At 43.7% G+C, this 12,067-nt stretch overlaps 2 protein-coding genes across 2 annotated transcripts in view; one reads left to right on the top strand and one right to left on the bottom strand.

Moving 5' to 3' along the window:
- The first annotated feature begins 4,023 nt into the window (after window positions 1–4,023).
- On the top strand, window positions 4,024–6,475 carry gadd45ab (growth arrest and DNA-damage-inducible, alpha, b). Its single transcript, XM_072390181.1, has 4 exons — window positions 4,024–4,186; window positions 4,623–4,724; window positions 4,821–5,028; window positions 5,261–6,475. The coding sequence occupies exons 1-4, from the start codon at window positions 4,137–4,139 to the stop codon at window positions 5,372–5,374; spliced, it is 474 nt and encodes a 157-aa protein (XP_072246282.1). The 5' UTR covers window positions 4,024–4,136; the 3' UTR covers window positions 5,375–6,475.
- Window positions 6,476–11,034: 4,559 nt separating this feature from the next.
- Window positions 11,035–12,067, bottom strand: part of gng12b (guanine nucleotide binding protein (G protein), gamma 12b) — a 55,307-nt gene continuing 54,274 nt past the window's right edge. The window contains exons 3-4 of the mRNA XM_072390182.1: window positions 11,495–11,614; window positions 11,035–11,405 (exon numbers count right to left, since the gene is read on the bottom strand). Of these exons, the coding sequence (XP_072246283.1) occupies window positions 11,288–11,405; window positions 11,495–11,614 (238 nt within the window). The 3' untranslated portion in view covers window positions 11,035–11,287. The remainder of the gene's footprint in view (window positions 11,406–11,494; window positions 11,615–12,067) is intronic.

The following is a 12,067-nucleotide window of genomic DNA, read 5'->3' as shown; positions in this document are numbered from 1 at the left end:
TATGACATGTAATAGAACTGAACCGGACCGGGGGACAAGGAAAGAAGAAGAGGAAAGAAGAGGAAACAGAACAAAAATAGAAACAAAAACCAGACAACCAGCTGCTACACCTGTAAAAAACAAAACAGACAACAATCCATGGCCTCTGAGGGGAATCCAGCCTTAGCGCCACCAGGAGCACCTGAAAGCAGACAAGCAGAGAAAAAACAAACACACAAACAAACAAAAACAAGCACAAGAAGCGGTAATCGCATACAACACAGCTGTGGATAGATGACCTGAGACGACATGATAACACATCAACTGCTTAGCGAGCATGCTACTGGGCTAATGAATGTGTGTGTGTGTGTGTGTGTGAGAACATGCAACACCCATGGCACAGGATCTACATGGTAACCGTGGTTAGTTATGAGTGTATAAGTGTACAGGGCCACAATCCACAGCCCCCCCCCCAGCAATCAGAAGCAGGCAGAGAGGGCCACAAGACCCAGGCCACCAGCAGCCCCCACGGAGCACAGAACCCAGGAAGCCCACCGCAGGGACAACCACGCATCCACCCAGAAGACTGCAGAGGAAGCCCCCGGATAGAGCCCCCATAAGCATAGGGCAGAGGCCCTCAGAGAGCCAGGGGCAACAGCCCACTGACCCCGCCAGGTCCCAGCCGCCCAGACATGGGCCGTGCACTGGACCCGGGCCCCGGGAGCCCGAGCGCCCCCAAACCCCCCGGCAGAGGCCCCACCCAATACCCAGGAGGGCCAAGTGCCCCAGACAGCCACGCAGTGGGTCAGCGCCTGCCCCAGCGCCCCTGGCCAAGTGCCCTGGGAGTCAGGACGTGCCCACAGGTGGGTGAAGTCGCGAGCAGCGGAGAGAGGCAATGCCGCCCCCCCATCGGGAGAAGCACAGGCAGGCCAGGCCAGGCCAGGCGACAGCAAGTCCCAGATCCAGGCCCAATCATTACCACACACACTTTCACGTCCCATACATCCACACGTCCTCCCTCCCTCAACTCCGCTGGGGTGTAGCGCAGCGGGCACACCAGGGGGCCAGCAGCCCCCCAGCCACCACAGACCCCGAACCAGCAGAACAATTAATTAATCCTCTTGGCCCCTCCCGCCTCGAGCAGCAACCAGGAAGCAGGGGTGTGGGAAGAAGACCCCTCCCCTCACCCTTCTGGCTCTTCAATATTTTCTAATAGTGAGCGATTAAAATTGAGGGGCAGCCAAACTTGTAGGACTGGGAGCGCGGCCCTCTGGGCAGCCTACATACCCAAAGAGCCCCGCCCACCAGATGCCACTCAGTGTAACCACCCCCCAAGACCTAATGTGTGTGTGTGAGTGTGTGTTTGATAAGTAGTAATGTCTAAGGTGTAATTAAAACAGGGGCGGGGAACTGCAGAGTGCAACCAAAGGGGACCACCTACGTGGCCCCATCCACTACACCCCACCGAACACACACGGCCCCAAAACCCTTCATGTGTGAGTGTGTGCTGTGTACAGGAGCCAGAAGGGAGAGGGGTATGGGGATATACACCGGGGGGAGCTACTCTCCCCCGGAGAAGGCAGCCAGGGACTGGCTGCAATAGGCATCCCCGCTACCTGGGAGCCAACACAGGGCAGGAGGGGCTGATGTCCACCAGGCTCGGGGCCTGCAGCGACCATATTGCGGGAGCTACTGTACCCCCAGAAGGTACCCATCCCGCCCCACCCCACCTCACCCCACCCCACCCCGGAGGACCTCTACAAACAACAAACAAACAACAACAAAAAACAAACAGACAAACAAACAAACCACCTGGTCACACCAGTCGCAGCAGCCCGGGCCTGAGACCCACCATCACCCAGACCATCACCCAGGCCCCCCCACCCACCCCCCCAACAGGGGAAAAGCACCGCCCCCCCCCACCGCACGCCCCAACACCCTGAAAAAAAAAACAACCATCTGCGGACACCTTGGAGGTCCCAGAGCAACAAGCCCGGCACCAGGACCTGCACCAACCCACCCATACTGTGGCGCGTCCAGGACAACCCAGCCCCCCCAGGCACAGGCAGGGCCCCCCCCCCGGGCGCAAGGCAGCGCCCAGCCACCAGGGCCCAGGCCCAGCACCACCACCCATGCCGGAGCGGCCCAGCCACCCGGCATAGAGCCAGCAGCCACCACCCCAAGGCCTCTAAGGGACCCCGCCCCACACCGCAAGACAGTCCCACCCGCAAGCCCCCAAAACTGCCCTCCAAGCCCGACACACAGTCCCCCCCAGCAATGACCAACCCGGTCCCCACGACCCGAGAGACCACCAGACGCCCGAAGCCACACAGCCCCCCCCAGCACACACCCAACCGCCCAGAGCGACGGGACAGCAACCCACCACCACCACTAAGTGATAAAGCTAATCAGCGGGAACCAGAGAGAATTAAATTCAGCCAATTGATGTTTTGAGGAGGCAGACATTGTTTCCATGCTAATATAATCTAAAAGAAAATTTCTAAACTGGTTAATACACAGATTGTTCTTCGCTTTCCAGTTCATGAGAATAGTTTTCTTTGCGATACATAACACTGTGAGAACCATGTGTGCTGAGTTAATTTCCATGTTGATGTTGTCTAAGTCACCCAGTATGCACAGTGTGGGGCATGCAGGAATGCTACACTTTAGCCATGTTGATAGGTCCGCACAGACTTCAAGCCAGAACTTCTGGACAGGCGCACAGAACCACAAAGCGTGTGCATAATCATCAGGTGTGTTATCTGTGCAATGTGAGCAGATGTTTGAGTGTGTTAGACCCATCCTGAACATCCTTTGTCCTGTATAGTGTGTTCTATGAAGGATTTTGTATTGTATGAGCTGTAAATTAGAATTCTGAGTCATTCTAAAGGTGTTCAAACATATTTGTGGCCAGAAGCTATGACTAGAACTGATGGATAAATCTGCCTCCCATTTTGAGGACGGTAGAGACATTGTGTCATCTATTTTAGACAATAATTTATATATTTTTGATAGTAGTTTTGGGGTGCAGATGCTTAGAAATTCTGCTACCCTAGTCGGGAGTTGTAAGTCTGGTTGGTGGGGGATATATTTCTTTGTTATTATAGACTTAAGTTGTTGATATTCTAGGAATTTATTGCTGCCTATCTCATGTTGTGATATGAGCTCATCAAATGAAATAAAATTTCCATTTTGGATTATATGTTCCAGATGTTTGATTCCTTTGATCTTCCACAGAGTAAAGTTTAGCATTTTTTTGTTTTGCAGTATGTCAGGATTGTTCCAGATGGGTGTAAGCTTACATGGGACAATTGAAGACTTTGTTATTTTAAGAAATTCCCACCAGGCTGTCAGAGAGGTGCTGATGTTAACGCTTTTGAAACATTTGTGATGTTTTACGTTTTGACTAATAAGTGGCAGGTCAGAGATTTCCAGATTATCACACAATGCTTGTTCTACATTTATCCATGGTTCATCTATTGGGCTAGGTTTAAACCATTTTGATATATACTGTAACCTATTGGCTAAGGAATAGTGCTGAAAATTAGGTAAATCTAATCCACCACAGTCCTTGGTCTTCTGTAGGGTTTTTAAACTAATACGTGGTGGTTTGTTTTTCCACAGAAATTTGGAGATGCAAGAATCTAGTGACTTAAACCAAGTAGCAGATGGTTTTATGGGGATCATTGAGAACAAATAATTAACTTTTGGTAGTATCATCATTTTAATGGTTGTAACTCTGACTATATAAGTGATATAGGTAAGGACTTCCAACGAGAGAGATCGTCCTCTACTGTCTTTAATAATTGCACATAATTTAGCTTTGTTAGCTCTGAGAGCCTGGAGGAAATGTTTATGCCTAAATATCTTTTCTGGGTATTTTGACAACACTCATCCTATTATGGTCACGGGGTGTCGCTAGATTTACAAGAACAAGCAGATTTCGAAATGGCATCTGACGACTAGTTAAAAATAATATTCACATGTGACCAATAAACCACCAATGGGATGGCTGTATGGAAATCATCTCTGTGCTGTAAGGCTGTCTTACTACTGGAGACTCAGTTGAAGCCGGGCAAACAGCGAGTCTGTGAGTACACACAACACAGAGGACCTCAGAATCTTCTGTGGACATCGTAGGACATCAAACCGCCTGGATGTGCAATATGACATTTGAAGAAACCGGCGGAGATAACTCAACCGAAAGGTTAGCTCGTGTTCAAATGTGCAGGTTTTGCATTCCTCTTCAAATTAATTCTGAAAATATGTACTTCTCTGTTATTTCAATAGGTTTTTTAACTATACTGTCAGCTGTTGTTGCCATGTGGTGACGTCGAGCAAACCTGTAATACGTCTGCTAAGCTTCAGTTATGCTATGCTAGTTTGCGCTGTTATTAGCCCAACTTTGTGACTGTTTCCCCGTTAATATTGTGACATGATGACTTCACGTGCTGTTACTGCTGTGTATGGGCTCATGCTACAGTTGTATTAGACGTGAAACGTTACATCATAACCTCATGTGACACGTATTTACAACTTGTGCTCCAAACTACAGTTAACTCTTACTGTTGTTTCTTGTTTTGCTCGCTGTATAAATATGTATTCGACTCATCCTCTCTCTTTCCCATCCCCAACTCCCCCAGGATGGAATCGGTGGCAGAGGCTTTAGAGGACGTCCTGAGTTCTGCATTGCCACAGGGTTGCATCACTGTCGGAGTCTACGAGGCAGCAAAGTCCCTCAATGCGTAAGCCGCTAATAACCCCAGTAGCTCTTGAAAATTGAGACACTATGACTGTGAAATGGCGGTTTCCTCACCACGATTTTTCTATGTTGCTTTTAGGGATCCAGACAATGTGGTGTTGTGTCTACTGGCCACAGATAATGAGGAGGATGTGGCTTTGCAGATTCACTTCACCTTGATCCAGGCGTTTTGCTGCGAGAATGACATCAACATCCTGCGGGTGGGCAACATGAGGCGTCTGGCAGAGATACTTGGTGGAGTGAAGCCTGGAGGAGAGCCCATGGACCTGCACTGTGTTCTAGTTACTGTAAGTGTCATTGTTCATGTCCGTTCATCATTAGACCTGTTGTACAATGTTCCTTACCCAATGAGCAATCAGCTGTATCAGGGCTTTATTGCTGCTCATTTTAAGTTCTTGGAAAGCACAGCTGATAGTATTGGTTATACTACTAATAATATAGGGTTAATAATAACTAATAATGTGAATGTCAGCACATGTCATAAACCAGCATATGTAAACTGCTGTGTTTCTTCTGCAGAATCCTCAGTTGTCCCTATGGAAGGACCCTGCACTGAGCAAAGTCAACCGATTCTGCAGAGACAGTCGCTGTTTGGATCAGTGGGTTCCTGTTATCAACCTTCCTGATCGATGAAACTATCTGGAATATCAATATATTGTGTGTATTCAGGGGAAAGTAACTGCACAAGGCCTGTGTCGATGTCTGTGTTGGACTGGTTTGGAACGCACCCCGGAGCGCGATGGGAGAGTTGTGGGGGAAAAATAAATCACAAATAACAAGGAAGAGAAACATTCCAACAGATTTACCGGGTCAGGATGAACTCTCAGGCCAAGGAAGAGTGACTCAGCAGACTTTGTTCCAGGATTTCCAGCCCATGACTACACCCTCTCTGCCGAGAAAGAATCCTTTTTGAGAGAACTGATTCATGTTAGCCGACAAGCTGCGGTGGTGAGCACAGGTGCAGGGACTGGGGAAAAGCAGACAGAGTTGATACTACTCCAAGAATTGGACCGTGCTGGGGTGGACCAGTCAGCTCTCCGCTTCAAGAACTCCCTATGAAAATTTACCAAATACAGACATTTCTTTAACATTACATTTATTTAATGGTATTTAAGACTTGTCACTTTTATAACTGAAAAGGGAGTTTTCACAGCTTATTATTAATAATATTATCTTAAGGGCAATATAATGTTTATACTTGTCCATTACCTGATGTTCTATTTGTGTTATTAATTTAATGAGTAATATTTATTGTGTATAGTTTACAGGATTCTGCATTGTTAAGTTGCATGAAATAAACAAAACAACCATCAGATCTTAGGGTGGTTTTGCGTCCATGATTTCCAGTCACTACAGGTTTAGTAGTTGTTCAATGTCTCATGGTGTGATTTACTTTGTGATTGTGTGCATGAAACTCAGCTTGTTGCCCCACAGCATTTGGATTTTGTTCTGGCACATCACTGGGAGGGGTAAACGACATATTTAACAGATGGCAAATCATTCTGCAGCTTGCCTCCTGATTTGAAATACATTGTTGTAACATAATACAGCAAACTTTTCTGCAGTTAGAAGATTCCTTGGAATAAACCTCACACTCACATGGGAGCTCAAGTGGAATTTGACAATTTGCACCTTTTGAAAGCTTGTGACTTTGAGACGAAGACAGTTTCTCTTTGTTAGTCGGTGTTGGATTTAGCTGGTTCTTTACAGCTTTCTGCGTTTATGCAATTCAAGTTAAATAGCAGAAGCAAGAAAAAAACAGTTGAAGACCCTTTTCAGGCTGCAAAAAGAGAGAACCAGAATTTATTGGTGCCTGAGCAGAAAAGGGAGGGACAAAGCGTTCCATACAGAGGGTCTCGACAATGGATGCATGAGTCAGGGCTATTCAGGTCTCTGTTGCTAGAGCTGTACAGTACTTTAGCTTCATGGCTAAAAATAGCCCCATGAATAGAGGTGTTCCCTCTAACCACTGCCACGCCGACAACAGTGGCACTTGCAATCAACAGGCGGCTTATGCACAAAGGCAGACCTGCTGCAGTGATGCCAGTTTGCAACCAGGATATCAAAAAGACAGCGAGCCTCTCTCAGATGGGAAGCAAAAACTGGGTCAAAACGCAGGGCCGATTGAAAACAAGAGAGGAATGAGAGATCTGATAGTGGCTGGAGGTTTTGTGCTCATAATTGTTCAATGTTTGAGAGAACAGTTAGAAAATGTGATAAAATGTGCACAGAAGCCAAAACATGCAGACACATCAGAGTCTCTGTGTAGTCAGTCAGGTTTAAACTTCTGTGTAATGCTTCACTTTTGTTTCTGAGGAAGCTGCTAGTCAGCAGAAATGCAACAGTTTTAAGTATGGAGGGCACTATGTGACAAGGGTTTAAGATCTGATGTTTCTAAGGATGTGGAACAGAGAAGGCTGTCCTGTCACACAGAGGAGTGGCCACTGAAAGTAGGGGAGATGCTAGAGATACCAGACTTTTAGCTTGCTGGTGGCTTCTTCAACAAACACAATAGTTTAAAATAAAGCAGCTACAAAGCCAAGTCCATCCATCATCTGATCCATGTATGGATTACATCGATGTGGGCCAACAAAAATCACTTGACCTGATTGTAGATGTAACATCAGACCTGAGCTAACAGAGAAAAGAGAGAGGGCTGGGAACAGGGCCAGGGATTATTACCGTACATAACAAGTATCTCATGGCTTGGGACACATAAACACTTGCACTGAGAAATGAGAGCAAATATGTATGTTTGTGCTTCTGACCCAGTTGGCTCATCCACCTGTTTGAACATTCAGACCTGTGACTGACAAAAACTATGTTTCTCCTTATACAATACAGAGTATTACTACAGATTGCATATAGTGGGTTTAATAGTGTTTACGTACCCTGTAAGCAAACGCTTTGGAGTGGATTAAGCCTTGGGCACTAAACTTTATTAACTTCCTGTAATATAAGATTGTCAGAAGTTTAATGAATTAAGTTTCAATTCGTTGGATTGATAGAGCTCTATTTAAATGAATGCAATAGAATATTCCTGTTAGTTTTTATTAGTATATAATCACTTGAAAATAAAAATCAGTGGTGAGTTCTTTATATCTAAAAGAGAAATGAAACAGGTCCTCTTCCAGTTCACCATGTTTTCACTGTTGTCCATAATGTACAAACTGAATACGAAGCACATATACATGAGACTAGAGAAAAAATAATGATTCTGTTAGTCTGACCAAAACTGACTTTTGAAAATGCAACACATTCAGATAATGCGTTTGGGGATCGGGTCACTTCCGCGTGTATATGCTTGACCTAAATAGACATAGGCTTTGCATTCAAACATCTCTAGAACACTTGCATCAATCTAGTGGGATACTTGCCAGACTTACCTACCGGTCTCTGTCAAACTGGTTCACTTGGCCTAATAACCCTTTCTGGAACACTTACTTTACTGACACATCTACCTGCTCACCCTCCAATAATCTCCACACCAAAAAGGTATTTTGCATTTTTGCATTTCAACTCCCACCACAGTTACTTGTCCAGGCTCGGAAGGGGAGAGTAAAATGAAAGGTTTTTACCAATGCTTGCAACTTCACAGCCACAAGTTGCTAAACACTTGTTGGCCACCAAGGGCAGGGAACAAACGGTAAACCCAACTCAACACCTTAACATGACCTTGTTAGTCAGACTTTCAGAGCACCTGCAAACGTGTTAGTCTGACTGAAATTTTACTATTCAGAACTTTTCAAAGTCAGATTAACACACCAAACTCGTTTGAAAGATGGATAACTTCTGCATGTATACATTCAGTTGGACATAAACTGGCTTAGTTTGCTCCACATGCTCTACAGTACCCTGGCTTTGATACAAAAGTCATTGAAGATTTACACAGAGGAAAAAGCAACAGAGAAAAAACAGTCAGGATAGCAGACATCTCATCTGTGAAAAGGCTAAAGTGTAAAGCTTGTTTAAAATGGACAGAAGCTGAGCTGTCAAGTTCACCGCTTAACTTGGTAGCAATTTTTCTACCACCTAAATTGTTTTTTCCGGTTGTTCTGGTTTGTGACGTACTAGGTCAACCAGAAAAAGCCCAATACTAACAAGCTGAAAGGGGACCATTTGCCACTTTTTGTAGCTGATTCAGACAAACTGCGATCATTAAATCGATTCCCCTCTTTGTATACTTAAACAAAGACCGTAGTTCAGTTTAATGGTTTATTAGGTTCAAACCACATTGCATATAAATGTACTGACTGACATTATTATTATGTCTTAATCAAGTAACTACAGCTAATGCGTTTGCAAAAGTAGCCTATTCCAGAAGACAGAGATAAACACCAGCGACCATTTTGAATCAAGTTTACACCTGATGAATGAAAGTTTAATCTGTCCTCTCCTTTTCAGCTCTGTTTTGGTCTTCTCTTGTTGTTTCATAACCTGCTTTTCAGCACATTTTGAACGGCTGCTCTTTGATGGTAATCAGGTACCATTCAGAGTGCTTTAAGGAACTCAAAACAACATGTCCTGTTGTGCCTATGAACCAGTGACAATGAAACACATTAAAGTATGATTTAAACACTTCAAATTTTCTCTGTGGGAGGTCATCATACATGTAAATACAGCCGAATTCACTGAGCAGATGTTGTCTTTTTATTACTTGAATGGTATTTCAAAAGCTTTTATAAGAACAGTGACAGTCTCAAAATGCTTTAAGCAACTGCAAGTATACACGTTGTCCTAAAGGGCTGATTTTCAGTCACAATTGCTGACATGTTTTGCCGTCTGACAAAGGAAACAGAAAAATATGGAACGAGAGCAGTTTTATTATTAGAAATACATACTTCGGACATGCTGTTCTTACAAACAAATGCATAAAGATGAAACCTTGGAGCATGTGCAGAGTGCCTAGACCCATTTGAGTCTAACTGAGCATATAAACAATGACTGTTTTTTACCAGTGTCATGTAAACATGGACACTCTTGCTGAAATTCTGTTATGTCAGATACTTCAGCTCAGTAAATACAACAGAAAAAATCCTTTAAGATATAAGTTTAATGTCGTACAAAACACGTTTCAATGTTTATCTGCATTTACTACAAAAAATGTCAAAAAGAAAAAAATTCAGAAAGAAACAGCAAGTTAACTACAGTCACTATGTGTGAGAACATTACATGCTCTGTTTTTATAACAAGAACACAGTGATATCATTAACATCACAAATGTGAGGTTTGATATAATTAGTACAGTCCTTAAAAGTACACAAAACTGTCACAGCCAACCACATACTGTGGGAGATGGACACTCACACTCACACAGATTTCAAGAGGTTGAAGCAGGTTCCCTACATTATTAAGGCCCTGTCTAGTAAAACTAGAAAACTAGGCTACTCATGTTTTTGCATGGATATAATGCACAAATGATAAAATTTCAGCAAAGTCAACACCACATTTATAGGGCAGCTGCTAACATTGAATGCCTCAAATGATAACAGTCGATTTCACAGTGCCTTAATAGTCCAGGATGAAACCTCAGGTCTGCAGACAGAAGCAAAGGAAGAAGATCTGATAACATTACACAAGTTTAAGTGTTCATTGAACTTAAAGTGTTCATTTCAGATAATGGCAAAAAATATTCACCATAATTCAAGTTGTAAAACCTCATGTCACGTACAAAGAAAAATGCACAGTGATCGGATCCATTTTTCTTTTCTTCTTTCTTTCTTGCACTCTTATTCATGCTGAAAGCTGCTACCTTCTTTCACGACATTTAGCTTTGCATTGAGTTCAGTTAACTTTGGAGCACTGCAGGATGTGTAAATATGTCCTGGCAAGTAATACCTCATAAGATTCTAATCCAGACATATTTGTCTCTGAAAGGCTTATCTGAAAACTGTATGTCAGGAAAATTGAGCCCAGGTGATTGCTCTGTCTGCGATTTGGAATCAACCTAATGATCAGTTTTCTAAGGACTTTTACTACTGACTGCAAATTTCTGACTGTAAAGCATGAGCTTCGTAGCCCTGGACCTCTACTCTTTGCATTTGTTGCTCTTTTATGAACAGCAGTCTGCCATTCCATCCACAGGATATCATTATCTTGGGTGTTCATGATCAGTAAAGCACAAACTACAACAGTTTCTTCAAGCGAGATGAAAGTAAGAGGTGAAAGCAAAAAACTTACATCTGATTGGGCCAATGATTAAGGAGGCTTGATTATGCATGCCGTGATAATTGTGGCCATAAGCGCTTCCATTCATGGCACAACTCCTCAGTCCGAGGTTTTGCGGTGTCACCACTGAGCCACCATTCACAATTTTAATCATCTTTGTTGGATATAAAGCTTCAATGTGAAGTCACAGCTACATAGGTTTGCCTGTTCTTTGGTGTCACTGTTATTTGAACAAAAGGCAAAGGAGAATTTATTATTTTCCAAACTGCAGAAGCATGAGTAAAAGTGAAGGAACACACTGGCCTTAAGGCAAGTTGTGAGCAGTTACTGTCGGCACTTGTACATGAAGATCAAAGCAGCAAGAGTTCAAGTATTCAGCTACAAAACAGTGCAGGGCTTCTTGTCCTTGAAAGGATTTTCTGAAGTGGGAATGAAAGGGTCGTTCTTGGCGTGCTCTCCACAGTAGTGCATCAGGTCTGATGAAGCACTGATATGACTCTGATATGACTTTCACATGCAAGTTTCAGAAGAAGCAAAAAGTAGGATACACATAGAAGTGGGTCAGATAGTCAGTATAGACACAACTTTATCCTCTCATTTCTGGCCTCTATCCTCAACTGCTGCACTGTCCACCCGGCCTGAGCTGTGCTACTGGAGCTCTGTACTTTTAATGACATCTCAGTTTTCACACAGCTGTGCTGAAACCTGCATGAGAAGAAAAAAAACACTTACTCAATGAATATTCATTTGTGTGGGGAGGCAGATGGTATTTCTACAAAGGAGAGCACAAGACCACAGTGGAAATAACCTATTTGAATGCAAATATGTGAGAGTAGATCAGCTGCAAAAGTGCCAGACTGCTGCAAAAAATACAATCAAGGCAATAACTGCCTTTATGGAAAGTAAACCAAAATATTGGCTGATGAACAGTGAGTTGTTTATTTTTTAAAGTAACAAGTCACTTTATTTGGAAATCAAGATCTCCTTCTTTATGTAGCTTGACACCAATCTGCAATTCAACCCATATAGGAGTGGTGGTGGTGGTGAGGGCGGGGATCAAACCTTAGATGCATTAAGATAGGGAAAGAGGGAAGATTCTGAATTGATTAACAAATGCCAAAAATTAATTTTCTGAATGTTAATTGATAATATAATGTT

Source organism: Leuresthes tenuis, unplaced genomic scaffold, assembly GCF_036924035.1.
Source record: "Leuresthes tenuis unplaced genomic scaffold, fLeuTen1.0.hap1 SCAF_7, whole genome shotgun sequence".
NCBI lineage: Eukaryota > Metazoa > Chordata > Actinopteri > Atheriniformes > Atherinopsidae > Leuresthes > Leuresthes tenuis.
Note: the sequence above shows the minus strand (reverse complement) of the source record. Positions and strands in the feature narration are given on the sequence as shown.

Excerpts from the sequence above, each read along its gene's own strand:
- gadd45ab (XM_072390181.1), top strand. The coding sequence starts at position 4,137 with ATGTGCAATATGACATTTGAAGAAACCGGCGGAGATAACTCAACCGAA. Across the intron at positions 4,187-4,622 it reads GGAGATAACTCAACCGAAAG|GATGGAATCGGTGGCAGAGG; the intron begins GTTAGCTCGTGT and ends CAACTCCCCCAG. Across the intron at positions 5,029-5,260 it reads TGCACTGTGTTCTAGTTACT|AATCCTCAGTTGTCCCTATG; the intron begins GTAAGTGTCATT and ends TTTCTTCTGCAG.